The sequence below is a fragment of the Struthio camelus genome, chromosome 5, assembly GCF_040807025.1.
Source record: "Struthio camelus isolate bStrCam1 chromosome 5, bStrCam1.hap1, whole genome shotgun sequence".
NCBI lineage: Eukaryota > Metazoa > Chordata > Aves > Struthioniformes > Struthionidae > Struthio > Struthio camelus.
In genome coordinates, this window is record NC_090946.1 from 72,843,021 (window position 1) to 72,857,684 (window position 14,664).

At 53.6% G+C, this 14,664-nt stretch overlaps 1 protein-coding gene across 1 annotated transcript in view; it reads left to right on the forward strand.

Annotated features, from left to right (window-relative positions):
* The first annotated feature begins 1,771 nt into the window (after positions 1–1,771).
* KIF26A (kinesin family member 26A) overlaps positions 1,772–14,664 on the forward strand; it is a 103,678-nt gene continuing 90,785 nt past the window's right edge. The window contains exons 1-2 of the mRNA XM_068947646.1: positions 1,772–1,906; positions 4,410–4,655. Of these exons, the coding sequence (XP_068803747.1) occupies positions 1,772–1,906; positions 4,410–4,655 (381 nt within the window). The remainder of the gene's footprint in view (positions 1,907–4,409; positions 4,656–14,664) is intronic.

Genomic DNA, 14,664 nt, shown 5'->3' on the forward strand with positions numbered 1-14,664 from the left:
CTGCGCCTATCCCTTCCCCTTCCCCTTTCCTCTCCTCTGCCCGCAGCACCCACCGCCACCCCGCACACACCGGCGGATGTGCCGGCTCCGCTCCGAGGCGGCGCCGCGGGTGGGCAGGGCCCGAGCCCCGCCCGGCTCCGCCGGCCCGGAGCCGCGTTCACGGCGGCGGCCGCGGCGCAGCGCGGGGCGGGACGAGGGCAGCAACCGCTCCGCTCCGCTCCGCGCCCGCTGCTCCACCCCGCCCCGCCGCCCTCCGCTCCGCTCCGCGCCCGCTGCTCCACCCCGCCCCGCCGCCCTCCGCTCCGCTCCGCGCCCGCTGCTCCACCCCGCCCCGCCGCCCTCCGCTCCGCTCCGCGCCCGCTGCTCCATCCCGCCCCGCCGCCCTCCGCTCCGCTCCGCGTCCGCGGCGGCGGTGCCCCGCGCCGTGCGGCAGCGCCGAGCGCGGCTGCCCGCTGGAGCGCCAGGGGCGGCGGCGCCTGCGAGAGGATTAGCCTCGCGAGTGCGCTCCCCGACAAAGCCGAGCTAAATAGATTATTCAACTCAGTTTCGCTGCAGACATTGTGAAGCGGGATAAGGCTTTTGTCAGGATGTGAGTTATTTGTTTAGCAGGAAAGTACAGAGAAAGGGATTAACGCTCGGAACAGAGCCCCGTCCCCGCCTCCGCCGGGGAGCCCCATCGATGCGGCCCGGCCCGCCCCGAGGGCACGGCGGCCGCAGCCCCGACGGGACGGGCTTGTGCCCTCCGCGCCCCTCCGCGGCTAGCAGCGCTGGGGCCGCGCCCCGGCAGAGCCCCAAACGCAAAGGCTCTGCCCCGGCCCGCCTAGGGGGGAGAGGGGCGGGCTGGGGCAGGCAGGGGGCACGCGTGGGTGGGCGGCGGCCCCGCGCAGGGCAGGCGCGGCCGGAGAAGGCAGCCTGCAGGGAGAGCTCCGCCAGCAGACATCGCAAATCTGTTTCTTTGCCCCCTCGATGAGAAAGACTTCGCTCCCTTATTGCAATACACACCCGTTGCAAATAAAATTAAGCAAGAAAAAAAAAAACAGGGGATCTTTTTAGAGGAGTGGAAGACCGGGGGGCTCCGGAAAGTGCTTTACCTCTGTTCCCTCAGGCTTTCCTTTTTTATTATTTCTTTTCTCTTCTTCCCTTTTTTTTTTGTGCATGTCTTTTTCCTCTCCTAAACTGACTTCACTGGCAGCTCTTCCCTCCTCGCGCTCACCCCGGAGGAGGAGGAGGAGGAGAAGGAGGAGGGAAAGAGAGAGAGAGAGAAAGAGAGAGAGAGAGAAAAAAAAAAAACCCTAAACCCACCCAGCAGTGGATGGGGGGAGGCAGGAGGCTCGCAGTGCGGGCTCCTGGCCAGCGGGCGGTGGGAGCCCCCTCGCTCGGCGAGCTGATGGCCGGCCGCGGGGGAGCAGGGCGCTGCCGGCCCCGCGCAGCCTGCGCAGCGGCGGCCCCGGCCGCGGCGCCGGCGGGGCGCTGAGCGGGGCTCGCACCCGCGCTCGCTCGTCAGGCAAGGTGCGCTTGGGGGGGGGATAAAACGGGACGGAGAGCGGCGGGGAGAGGCAGAGGGACGCAGAAAGGCTGGTGGATCTGCTGCCCGGCTGCTGGCTACCCAACCCCAGCAGCGCGCACCCTGCCAGGTGAAGGAGTAACTCACCCGCGTCTGGCTTTTTTTTTTAAGGGCTAGGGTGTATTTGCCATTTTATCCTTTTTTTTTTTTTTCGTATACAAATACATCGCCGCCGCTCAGGGAGCCGGATAATTTCAACCCCAAACTATGGCTTTTCAAAAATCGTCCGATGCCTCCAACGCCACGAGGAAAAACCCCAGCTTGCTGGAGATAGGAGCCTTGTGCTTGGACTCGGAGATCATCTTCGGCTTCACTAGCCACCTCCTGCGGAGGAAAGGCAAGGTAAGGGGTGCCCGGCGGCCGGCTGGGTGCCGGGGGAGGGCTCGCTGCCTGCCCTGCCTCCGGTCCAGCTCACGCAGGGGCGGAGGAAAAGGCACCGCAAACTTCGCGGGGCGCCGCGGCCGCCCGGCCCCGGTGCGAAGTTGGCGGCTGCTGCGCCGGGGCGGGTTTCAGCACCACGAACAGTCCGGGCGGCTCCGCGGCGCTGCGCGGGGGGCCGCGCTGCTCGGCCCGCTCGCGGGGCTCCTTCCCAGCTGCAAACCGCGGGGAAACCTCCGAAACCGCGAGTGGAGGGGACGGGAGGGATAGATGTCCCGGTATTTCCCGGAGCGTGTGTTTTTTTTTTTTTAATAAAAAGAAAAAGAAGTGGCTCTGGCCGGCCGCGCAGCTCGGGCCTCGGCCCCAGCACCGCGAGGGGAGCACATGCCCTCCCCTTCCTCCTGTCCAACCTGACACTTGGAGACGAAGGAGGTTTTTGCAGCCGTTACTCTGGCACATGATATATTTAAGCGAGTTACCGGAGACCCGCAGAGCGTCCTGAGTAGCGGGGCGCCCCACTCAAATGCATGTCTCCGTGCGCGCCCCCGCTTCCGCGGCCCCCGCGGCGAGTGCCCGCGCCGTGCGGAGCAGGGAGCCGGCGCAGCTGCGCACCGCCGGCCAGCGGCCCGGCCCAGGCCCCCTCCTCCCCTCGCCGCCCCTCCGAAACTTTTATCGGGCTCCAGGCGCCCGGCGCAGAGCTGCGAGGCCGCTAGGGGTCCTGCCCGCGGCCGCGCAGGCGCTGCGCGCTCGCGGGGGGCCGCGCAGCGCCGTGCCGGTAGGCCACGTGGCCGCAGCCCCCCCGTGGGGGTATGAACGCTTTTGGGGGGCAACTTGCTTGACACACGTGCTCTAGAGAGCCAGGAAAGTTTACGCGGCCGAAGAAGGTGGCTCTCGTTATTTATTTATTTTTATTCCGCACTGTCTGTGCTCGGCGCTGCTCTAATCACAGCGGATCCCACCGCGCGGAATGCACGGCGCCTGCGGCGCCCATCCGCGCAACGGGGATGAGAGAGAAGGAAATAAGGAGGCTGCGCTTAGCAGCGCCGGGGGAAGCCGCCGGGCCGGGGCCGGGCCGGGCCGGGTCGGGATGGGCCGGGCGCGCAACGGGGCCGGGGCCGGGGCCGGGGCCGGGGCCGGGGCCGGGGCCGGGGCCGGGCCGGCGCTGCGCTGCGCCGCGCTGCGCCGGCAGGTGGCGCTCTGGTCTCAGGGACGGCGGCGCTGGCCCCGCGGAGCCGGCGCGGAGCCGGCGCGGAGGTGGCGGCGTTCACGGCGGGCCCGGGCTGCAGGGGGGACCGGGCCGGCGCGGCGGGGACGGGACTAGCCAAGGGGAACTACTGCCAGCCAGTGGCACATACTCATCTCTCTGGGGGAAAGCTGAAAAACCGCTCACACGCACGCACGCACAGCGCTGTGTGTATATACGAGCCGGAGCGGCAGCCAAGTAGACAATTAGCTGCGAACGTTAATTTCTCCGTCTGTCAGGTCGATTTGCACGTGTTGGAACATCCCCGCGCGCCCGCGGAGCGGCTGCGGAGCGAGGCCCGACGGCGAGCGGCGACGCGCAAGGCGCGGGGGAGGCGGGGAGGGAAGGGGCCCGGCCAGCCCCGCCGTCCCCCTTTGCCGCTGGCCCTCAGCCCAGCGCCCACTCCGCACCCGCGGCCGGAGCCGCCGCCTGCGCGGTTTTCCCGCCTCAGCGCTCCGCGGCGGGAGCGGCAGCCCCAGCGCACTCCGTTTTTCCCCCCGACTCCTAAGGAGCTCGGGCGCTTCAGTGTGAAGGAGTCAGCTGCGCCTGTAGTCACACCGGTTTGGGACAAGCCTCTAGGGTCACTAGGAAAAGCCCCCAAACCCCCACCCCAACCCCCGGCCCGCCCTGCCCGAGGCCCCCCGCCGCGCTCACCCCACCCCCCCGCCGGGCCCCTCCTCTCCGGCCCTCCGAGCAGCACTTCGGCAGCTTTTTTTCCGACGTGCTCCGGCCCTCCGGGTCCTTTGCCGTGCCGCCGTGGGGAGCGCACTCCTCCTCCCTCTCCCACCCCCTCTCCCGACTTCCAGCCCAAACTTTACTCCTCTCGCAACATGGGAGGCAACATCACCTAGCGCCGAGCCGCGGCAGCCTGGACGGGGGGCACGCGAGGAGCTGAACTTGCGGCAGCCCCCGGCCCCCGCCTCTCCCGCGCCCCGCTATGGGCACCGCGGGCGGGCCGCGCCGCCGGCCGCCGCGCAGCCCGCGCTAGGGTGCGGAGCGGGGCGCGGAGCAGGAGCGCAGCCCCCCGCCACCATGATCGCAGCCGCGGGCAGGAAGGCTCCGGCAGCTGAGCCCCGGGTGCCGGGGGTAAGTGGACGCCACACTCCTCCTCCCCGGCGGGGTTTTCTTTTTTTTTCTTTTTTTTTTTTTTTTGGGAGGGGGCGGTGTGTGTGTGTATGTTGAATTTGCAGCGAGCCGCGGCGCTGAGCTCTGCTCTCTCCGCAGGTGGCGGAGGGCAGCGCGGCGCGGGAGCTCTCCCCGCGGAAGAGGCCGCCGGCCGCCGCCGAGGAGGAGCGCTGCGCCAGCCGGCCGCCGCCCGAGGGCGCGGGCGCCGCCGCGGGCGCCGAGCCGCGCCACCTGGAGCGGACGGCGGCCGGAGGCTGGTGCCGGAGCTGCCAGGCCAAACTGGCCGAGCTGCGGAGGCAAGCGGCGCGGCTGGCCGCCGCCGGCTGCCCGCCCCACGCCCTGCCGGTAAGTGAGCGGCGCGGCGTGCGCAGCGCCGAGCACCGCGGGCGCCCCGTCGGCGGCGGGGGAGGGAGGGGGGAAGCTACCGGCAGGGCTGGGGGCGCGGGGGGGTGGGGGGGAGAGGCTGAGCGAGGTCAGCGGCGGATCCGCGCTGCTTTGGGAGGCGAGCGTGACTGCGAAAGAAGGCGATTTCCAGGCCCGAGGGGTTCTTCAGAAGTTCAAGGATTTCCCCTTCCAGGCTTTTATCAAAACGAAACTGAGCGGTTGCGAGCTCACGCTCTGTATAACCGCCGGCTGCCAAAATATGTCTGAGGGAAGCAGGGACTTTGGCAAGATCAGCGGGACGGGATTGAGCGCTGTGTGAGTGCCGTCCAGGACGCGCACTGCGCCCGCCGAGCCCGCGGCCGCTGCGCGCCGGGCGCTGCACTCGCGCAAGGAGCTCGGCTGCCAAACGAGCTCTCTCTGCAGCGCTGCAGAAGTTGCTCTGAGCGGCCTTTGCCTCGGAGCCCTAGTGACACAGTTTCGGAGGCTGCAGCTGGGCTTTGCAGCGCATTCATTCCTTATATTATAAGCTGTCAGTAGCTGCGGTTCAGCTCCTCCTTCCAAGGAGGCCATAAAGAGCAGCTGAAGATCACACACTCGTATATGGGGCATGCCTGCTTTTCGTCCCTTGGAAGAAAGTTTGAGAAGGATGGTTTTGCTGGGCTCTCGCCGCCTGGATGTTTGAGTATACCTCTGTGCCCCATGAGCTAATTCCTGCTCTCTGTCTCACTCGGGCAAACCGGGGCTGCATCATTTTCCTTGTGCTTGTGGCTTACGATGGGCATTCATACCGAGCTGGTAGTGAGTGGGTAAAATGCATGAGCACTCCAGAGGTTTCGCTTAGCCAACGTGCAGCATTATTTGTATTATCTGCACAGGTTTTCTTTATGTGTTTCTTTTCTGTATATCAGAGCTCTTTATTGTTACTTCCTGTCTCCCTTGCTTTAATAAGAGCACGTGAAACAAAACGCTTAAAAGGCTGTACAGGTGAAAAAAATACACTGTCTGGACTAGACACCTTACGAGATCGTAAAGATTAGCTGACAGGGCCAAACACAACAGAAAGGTGCAGTGATTCTGTTTCACGGCACACAAAATGTGTGTTAGGTTTTTGATAACATTTGGAAGTAATGTATTGTTTTCTAAACAATGCTTATCTGGATGTTTGCAAGAAGGGGGGGGGGAGGGTCTGAAGAGGAAGCCAAACCCTATTGACCTTCATTTTCATTCAAAGAGTTCCTGTATGATCTACAGAATTCCCATTGAATTTAAATATAGTTTTGTTTGGAAGTGCATTGTGGAGCGGTGTCAGAATGCACAGGCGAGGTTTGTATTTTCAGGCCTGAGCCATACTCCTTTGAAATCAACAGGAGTTTTTTCTCTTGATTTGCTAGGTCTGCAGTGAGTTCTTATTTCTGTAGCATAAAAGATCACCTATGTATCTCATTGAAGTCGGAAGGGTTGGACCTTTTGTTTTATGGATTACCATGAGTGGTGGAAAGAAGTTTCATTTCCCATCGTGAAGTGTGTGTGATGTGCCCCTCAGTGAGGAGCGCACAAAACGCTGTCCTCATCCTCGAGTGGGCCTCTGCCTTAACGGGAAGAATAGCGTCCTATCTGCGAGTGGATCTTTGTCACGGGAAAAAAGCCAGCGGGACAGGAGAGTCGGCGGGCCTTGCCCAGGTGTGCGGGTGAGGAGACCTGTGAGCAAAGGCCTGTTTGTGTGGTCTCGTTTCTGCAAATCCCAGGAGACTTCCTTGATAAGCACTTGATGATGGGTAAATAAGCCCCCTTTTCTGCAGGGTTTCAAAGCATACCTAGAGAAGTAATAAAATAGTAGTCATCACAGTGTCAAAAGCTTGGCAAAGTTGATCACAGGGTAACAGATAGCTGGAGTTTACCTGCTGAGTAGCATACAGTAGAGTTAGGAGATAATTGATTTTTTTTTTAAATACATTTTCAAATGGTTGTGATACTCCTAGCCTAATTGCAAGGTCAACAATCCAGTAGTCCTAGTGTAGTGAGCAGCTCTTCAGGAAGGAAGATGCAATAAACAGTCCTACTTATTGCCTCCTGAGTGCCAAGTAAGTTAGCTGGAGATGAAGAGTCAGTAGTTCAGATACTCAGCTGCTGTGAATTGGTGTTACAGGGAGAATCTGATGCAATATGCCGGCAGGGTGAGCACTATGTAATGTTTGTGCCAGAACGGCAGCTCACTTTTTTTTTTCCCCCCTTTCTTATTTAATTATATAACAAGACATCTGAAAAAGCAGCTCCTCTCTGTAAGAGTTTCATGCCCATAAAGTAAAAGTCAACTTCTAAGTTGTTCTAATGTATGGTCAAACCAAGCAGCTACTGGATAAGTAAACACCAGAAAGCTGCTGCTTGGAGTATGCTGCACACGCAAAGGAGTTGTATGTCCTTTGCCATAATAATTAAGGAATCTTTCAGCATAGATTCAGAAAGATTTCCACACCTGGTTTAAAACTCTTTGGAAAGGTGGGCGGGTGCCTCAGAGATGAAAGAAGGGCTAGTTTCCTGCTGTTGATATCTTTACTGATGAAAGAGAGAAGTTGTATTCTTATGCGTGGGGCAGCTGACAAGGGATTGAATTCACATTAGAATAAAAAGCCAACATACTGTTTGTTGTCTGCAAGGATAACAGATCTAATTGCTTGAGAGGGCTGTGATTCATACAGTTTATGTGTTGCTGTCCTTGCAATTAAATATATTTAAAATATATAAATAATTTGAAGTTTCGGTACTCACATGATTTGCATTGATTACAGAAGACTGTTAGTTGTTTGTGTCTGTATAAAGTTGTTTGTCTATGTAAAGTTCTCCAAATCTCTGTTGACAGCTGATACAAAGATACACCTGTATGCTTGTGTTAAAACTCTCGAATAAGGCTCCTTAATACAAGATTTACTGCACCCTACCCTGTCAGTTCCCTTCTTTTTACTGTTGTTGTCTTTACAGTTTGCTGCCACAGTGAGGCCTGTCTGGGAATCAAAATGTAATTTTAATCAAGCAAGGGTGGAAACAAGTAAGGTTTGATCTGAAGTTACTACAGATGAGCGTTTCCGTATGGCAGTATCAGCATCAGTGACTGGATCATGTATTGAAATAGTGGAGGGATGGGAAAAAAGGGTGTCTTGGTTTATCGCTAATTAAAAGTTTTGTATTTGTCTTGCAGGCCATGTGCCTGGGGAGTTGGTAATGGGATACGGGATCTCTTACCTCTGGCTGGAGCTGAGACCTGGTTGTTAGTGCCTGGAAGTTGTTGCTGTTTGGCAGCTGTTGGGGGATCCATGTGAAATGAGTTGGTGGTCTCTGTCTGGCTCCCAGTTGGCAAAGAGCCTTGTCACAAAACCACCACCACAATTATCACTAATTGGCATCATTGTTTGGCAGTTTCACAAGAGAGGCTGAGGACTGAATGGGAGTGTAGATTAAATTAGTAATAATAATACTTAGCACCTAAAATCTTCACAGTACCTTCACAAATGCTAATTAATTAATTTGCACGATGCCCTTGTACAGTAAGACCAAACATGCTGTCATTTCTAAAGAGGTATATGTCAAAGCGAGGTGTGTTTCTCAGAAAAAAAGGGGACAGGCAGGGATTGTCCTACCCAGAAGATATAATTTTGCAGCTGCATCACTGGAACTGAACTCTGCACTCCCTCTAGTGCAGGCACAGCCATAAGGATATATGGCTACTTTAAGAAGTTTTTAGCTAATCCCTTATGAGCAGAGGAAAAGCTCTCTTGGTGTGAGGAATGTGCACCTGATACAAGTATATCCACAGAAGGGTTTTCTACTGGTATAACTATGTTGGCTCAAACAAAAAAAATCATAATGACTTATTTTGTAATAAAAGCAATTTTTTTAATCACTACTAAAAAGAAGACAAGATCAGAAAGTTCACTTTGCAAGTGATAAAAAGTGAAGAGCACGTTTCTTCTAGGTTAGGGGTTCAGATATCTAATTTCACTAGCCCAGACCAAGGCAGACAGGTGACAGATGCAGCGTTATGGGGCAAAACTGAACAGATTGTTTTATAACCTGAGTTCAAGTGAGTTCTTACTGTCCTCATTTTTCAGAGCTTCTTTTCTTCCCGGTTTTTCCTTCCTGTCACATCATCTTTTTCACTGCGCGTTACACAAGGGACACCACTGAAAGGAGATAAGGCTTCCAGGGAAACTGAGAAACAAAGGAGTGAGAGCGTGCGCTCTTTCCTGCTGATCGGATGTGCCATGGTCTGAGGTTGGGCATGGAGAGAGCTTTTCCTCTGATTCCTGAGTATTCTTTGTATTCCCAGTTGACCCACTAAGCGGTGGTTGGGTATAAAGAGGCCTCCTGCCAGTCCTGGCCTGTGGAGAGTCTGGGTGCCCAGGACAGGTCATTCCATTAGTTGCTAATGAACCATGAATCATTTGAGGGAGCCAAGCAAGTAGCTGCCTGCTGTGCTCTTGGCAGCTCTTCGTTCTTGCGAGGTAGGTCAGCTCTGTGTTATGCTAGCTAGAGTTGGAGGAAGCCCAGCTTTTCTGGTAAATGGGGAGGATAGTGGTGGCTTGAGTCGTACTGTTTGCGCTGACTGGTGCAGAACGTGCCTTGACTCTACGGATGCTGTGAAGTGATGCGTACTACCCATAGGCTGTGTAACCTCCCACTTAAATCAGGCTGTCGTGGTCTGCCGGTGGGTTGATTTGAGGGAATACTGGTGATTACTGGGCCTGGGTATGAGAAAACTGGGAATAAGAGGAAAGTACCTGTTTCTTGCTTAGCGGGCACTGTTATCAAGGAATTGTGCTGAAACTAATGCTAGGCCACGTTTTCAGTTTTCCTTAGAGAACAGTGGTTGCCTCCCGTCTGAGGAGCGCTGAGTGATTCAGTACTGGTTTGGCCATCCTTGCTCCATGTATGAATTGAACACTACATGTTTCTTACCAAGGGGATGGTTTCTTGGTGCACCTGCATGTGCCATTGCTTGCATCACCTGAAAGGGAGATGAAGAGCAAGGATTTGGGAACGGCATACTCTTTCCCATGGGTTTCACATGTATGTTAAATAGTCCCCCCCCCCCACCACTTCCATGAGCAGCAGGACTACAGAAGCATGTATTAGTCAGATAAACATTTTGCTTATCTTCTTTGCCCTCCCAATCCCAATGCATTAATCCCAGATGTCCCTTGTTTGTCCCCTGATAAGAGACAGCATGTTCTCTGGGTCATTGGGACCTGCACACATGCTGCTTGGCTGACGGTAAGCTAATACTTGCTGGCCATCCAGCTTTGGTAAAACAACTAATAATGGGTGGGTCCTGCCCAGCTGCTCTCACCGCCTATTTCTGGAAGTTGTAGGAACTTCCTCTGAGCCTTCTACCTCAACCTCAGATCGTTTGATGGCTCAAAAGTTGTTAAAGAAAGAGGGCTGGCAGCAAGAAGGACAAAGGAGGGCAATACAGTCCTCACTGCTTTAGAAACCCGGGCTAAAAGGACAGGACTGAGGACTGCGGTCTAAATGAGCGAGGGCTCTTCAGGGCCAGGTGCACTTTGTTATTCCCACCCTGGCTGCTCCAACAGCCCTTGACTGGGCCTTTCTTGCCCAGGACTAGTACCAAGAAGAACCTGCATGATGCCTAATTGCCAGTGCCTGCGTCCTCACCGTTGTTTGGACTATTGTATGCTTCAGAAGTCGAGGGCCTGTGGCTGCGGGGAGTGGGTTTTGTTTCCTTAGGTTTCACTTGCAGACTCCTGCTTCCCTTAAAGAGCAAGGGTTCAGTGCACATGAGAGCTTCTGTCAACACTGGAGGTGCACAGATCCAAGCTTTTAGAAGCAAGCCCTGACACCTTGTGAAGTTTGTTTTCTTCCCGTGCCCGTAGCTTTCTATTAAGGCGGCAGCCCTTTCGACTGAATGGCGCGATCATCTAGAATTGCAGAATCTGGATGGCCATTTAGAATCACTGTGCTGAGTCTTGGCTAACCCTGGGGTCCTCTTTTACTGGGGGGCTGTTTTTCTTTTCATGGGAGGCTTTTCTATAGTTGGGTAGGTGTGAATAAGGCAAATGGGGTGGGAGACTCTTGTCTTTTTACAGATTCCTCTTCAGAGGAGTCAACTTTTCAGGGCTCTTTACAAGCACTAAACGTACCTTAAAATGCTCTATGTTTAACATTTTAAAAAATGTTTAAGTGGAAAAGTAACGTCTTAGTTAACAAATATGAAACTACAGGGCATTTCTTTTGCAATGCACTTTTAATATTTAATTTTGTGAGGGAAACTCTTGCAGAGACTTGGCTGTGGAGTGCTTCAGGCTATGCGCTCAGATGTGGATTTCAGGTATGCGTGCAGTCTAATAAAGGGGCTAGCGACAATGCTGCATCAAATCCGTTGACATGAGCAGTTCACTTGTTTCAGTCAGTGCAGCAGCCCCCATGCTATATGATAGGCTGCACGACCTAATTGTAATGAGTTTGCTTTAGATACTTAGGATTTTCAGGCATGCCGTTTTAAAATACAGGTGAGCAGGATTATCTTGCAGTACAGGTGCCTGGGGCAATAGACCTTCTCACTGGGGGATCTGAAGTGGGGGAGCTGGGGTTGTGCAATTAGCTCAAGCTACTGTGGTCTGCCGGGTAGCTGAGCGTAATTAGTATTGCTGCGGCTCTTTCAGTAGCTAATTCCGTCAGCACCCTGGCCTATTAGGGAAAAGGGAGGAAACACATAAACCGTTTCAAAATCCCAGGGGGTGGAAAAGAGCATCTGCTCCTAACATCTGAGGTTACTTTGAACCTGTTGAAAGATGTAGTAGTTGCTTTATTGTTTTTGCCAAGAGTTTCCACCTACAGTGATCCCAACCTCTGACTTGTTAAGAGCGAGGCTGTGGGAGGCACTAGTCATCCTCCTCGCCGCCAGCCCGCAGCAGCTGATTGTGACGGGCTCTCTTGGCCTGACAGTGCTGAGGATCGGAGTGGGAGTGGTTGAAGCCGCCAAGAGATTTTTCTTTCCTGAGACCGGGATTGTCCGTGACCTACGCAGTTGCTGCATGGGTCTCCCACTGCTTGGTTACCCTGCAAAAGCTGCACTATGTGAGTCTGAATCCTTTTTTGCACTGTGAAGGCGCTGATGGAGTGAGGAGCCAGCTAGCACCTGGCTTTTCAGCTGGTTGATGAACGTTTTTTCTTGGATAGTGAGCGGAAACGTTGCTTTGCCCTGTCCAGAGGAGGAGAATCTGGAACTGCTTGTGTGTCTAAAATGAAATATTTTTCCATAAAGATGCTGTTGCCTTTTTGCTGCCTGAGAACTGGATTACCTTCATGATCTAGATCTATTTGGATATTACTCAAATTGAGTGCAGCAAACAGCTGTCTATTTGGGAGTATCATATCCTTATTTTTTTATTTACCAAAAATCTATGGAATTTGATTTGTCTGAATACTCTCCATGTCCTCTGACCTCAGACCTGCAGCACTGGAATAACTGTTTCCTACTTATGATGCCGATATATCCCAAAATGGAAGGTTTTGGGGGAAGGCAGGAGTCTTCAGTCTGCTGTGGCTGGGCCCATGATCAGGAGAAGGTTAGTTTCTGTCACATGTTTTTACTAATTTTGTAAGGTCTGTCAGAGGAATAGCTAGAGAAAGCTTGGGCCTTACTTTGGGAGCAACTGCATCTCCCACCGACTTTGTCAACAGGAAGAGCAGTGTCCCACGAAGACATTGCATAAGAATGCAAGACTTGAGTTTAATCCCTAGATCTGTCAAAGATTTTGTTCCTGAATTTGGGCAAGTGGCTTAATTATCTGTGTGCTTAATTCCTCCTTTGACCAGCAAAGATAAAATTCTTCCATCCTTTGTCTGTTTCTAGTGAAAACTTATTTTGTGTGATGGGGACTCTGCTCTTGCTATCCATTTGTACAGCACTGGGCATCACGGACTGCTGATCTCAGTTGGGCTGTCTGACTGCTCCTGTGATACACATAATAAATCAGCGTGCAGAATAAGCCAGTGACACAGACACCAGTGGATCTCATGACTTGCAGTCGAACTTCCAGGTCTGGTGGTTCGAGACTGAGGATGAAGGACAAGGTCCTGGGGTCCCCCTGGTTGTATTTGGCAAAAAAGAAAAAAAAAAGTACTGGAAACTGCAAAAAAAGCCAGGGACCTCAGATAATCCGTGAAAATAGAAACAGTCCTGAAAGATCTGTCAGCTAGCGAAGAGGGAGTGTGGTGAGGCAGTGGAAGGGGCTGATGTGCTGCACAGGGTACCCAGGCGACGTGGAGCTTGCGCAAGTAGCAGGTTTATGACCAGCCCAGGAGTGTGGATGAGCTGTAAGGATCATATCTAAGAAGGGGCTTATCTACACACCACGCCGTGAGGTTGTGTGGCAAAACTAGAAAGCTGCGTTGCGGCAGCATGGCGTGTCCTTGCAGTAAGTGAGGAGGGTGTTGAGAGGATGGGGCCAGACTTTTCTCTGTGGTGCCTAGAGAGAGGCAGCAAGCACAAACTGAAACACAGGCAGTTCCGTCTGGACATGAGGAAAAACTTCTTTGCTGTGAGGGTGACTGAGCACTGGAACAGGTTGCCCAGAGAGGCTGTGGAGTCTCCTTCCCTGGAGATCTTCAAAAGCCACCTGGACGCGATCCTGTGCAACGTGCTCTAGAGGACCCTGCTTGAGCAGGGGGGTTGGACTAGATGATCTCCAAAGATCCCTTCCAACCTCAACCATTCTGTAATTCTGTGATCTAGTCTAGGCAGCTCATTGCCATTGTTGCATGTTCGTCACTAAGAGTCTGGCTGTGTTGTGTGTATCACCCTACTATACAGTGAATCAGTGAAATCGCAACGCTTGCTCACTAAAAAGACTTAGATGCACACAATTATCCTTCTGTCTGAGTCAGGCCTTAAAATCAGCCTTTGATCCATGTTCCTGGAATTTGGCAGGGAGCTCCGAGTTTCGGCTGGGGATGAGTAAGCTTCCAATATGTCAATACCTGCATGGGATTGATTGGAATGCCGGACGGCTAGGGGAGAACGATCAATTTTCATTTAGCTCTTAACAAATCTTCTCCTAACATTGCTGAGGGATTTTATGCTGCTCAGTAAACAGGGTGGGAAATTTTGTATGAACAAAACTGAAATGTGATACTTGGAGCTAGGCGGAGCATTGACTGGCTTGCAGCATTAGCTGTGGAAGTGAAGCATTAGTCCCAGTTTTCACAGCATTTAAAAGATTACGTTTAAATGTGTTTTCTGTTTTACCACATCATGCGATTTGTTACAGCATGGCTTGTGTCAGTCAGTGTGTATATATTGATTAGCGCCGATTATACTGTAGGTGGGTAGCATTTTTGGCTTTGTGTTTTAACAGGCTTTCGGGAAGTTAGATGTATTTACTTTGTATATACTCTTTTTATTGCATGGTGTTGTTCATATTGTATTGTATGTTGTAGTATATGTATTTCCTCTTTCCAGCATTGTTGTTATTCTCTTGCACCTCAGAGTTCAGCGGTTTCCTACACCATAAAATGTAGCTTTATCAAGTACAATTTTTGGCGGGGTAGACTGCTGCTTTTGCCTCCTGTATGACTCTAGAGAGGTTCAGATGCAGCAGTTGCAGCAGCTGAGTTTTCTGCATCTCCGTGCCCTGCCGGGTTGGCTGAGGTCAATAGCACAGGGTTGCCCTGGTACTCAGCTGATTCCCATCCCACGAAAGAGCAGCTGGCAGAAGTATGAAGAGACATATAAGTGGTTTGTATGATCAGGAAATCTGACCATCCTTGTTTCAGTTAGTTTACTACTTTGGGGTCATCTGTAGAGGTACAGGGCCTTCTGCACTGCTTGGTATGGTATGGTGAAAGCATTTAAGTTCTTTCTGCTGTAGGGCTTGGGCCTTCTTTGAGTGTTGATGCTGTGACAGACCCTGTCTTTAGCACCAAATTGGCTGGTATGAGTAGTGTAAAAGCAATT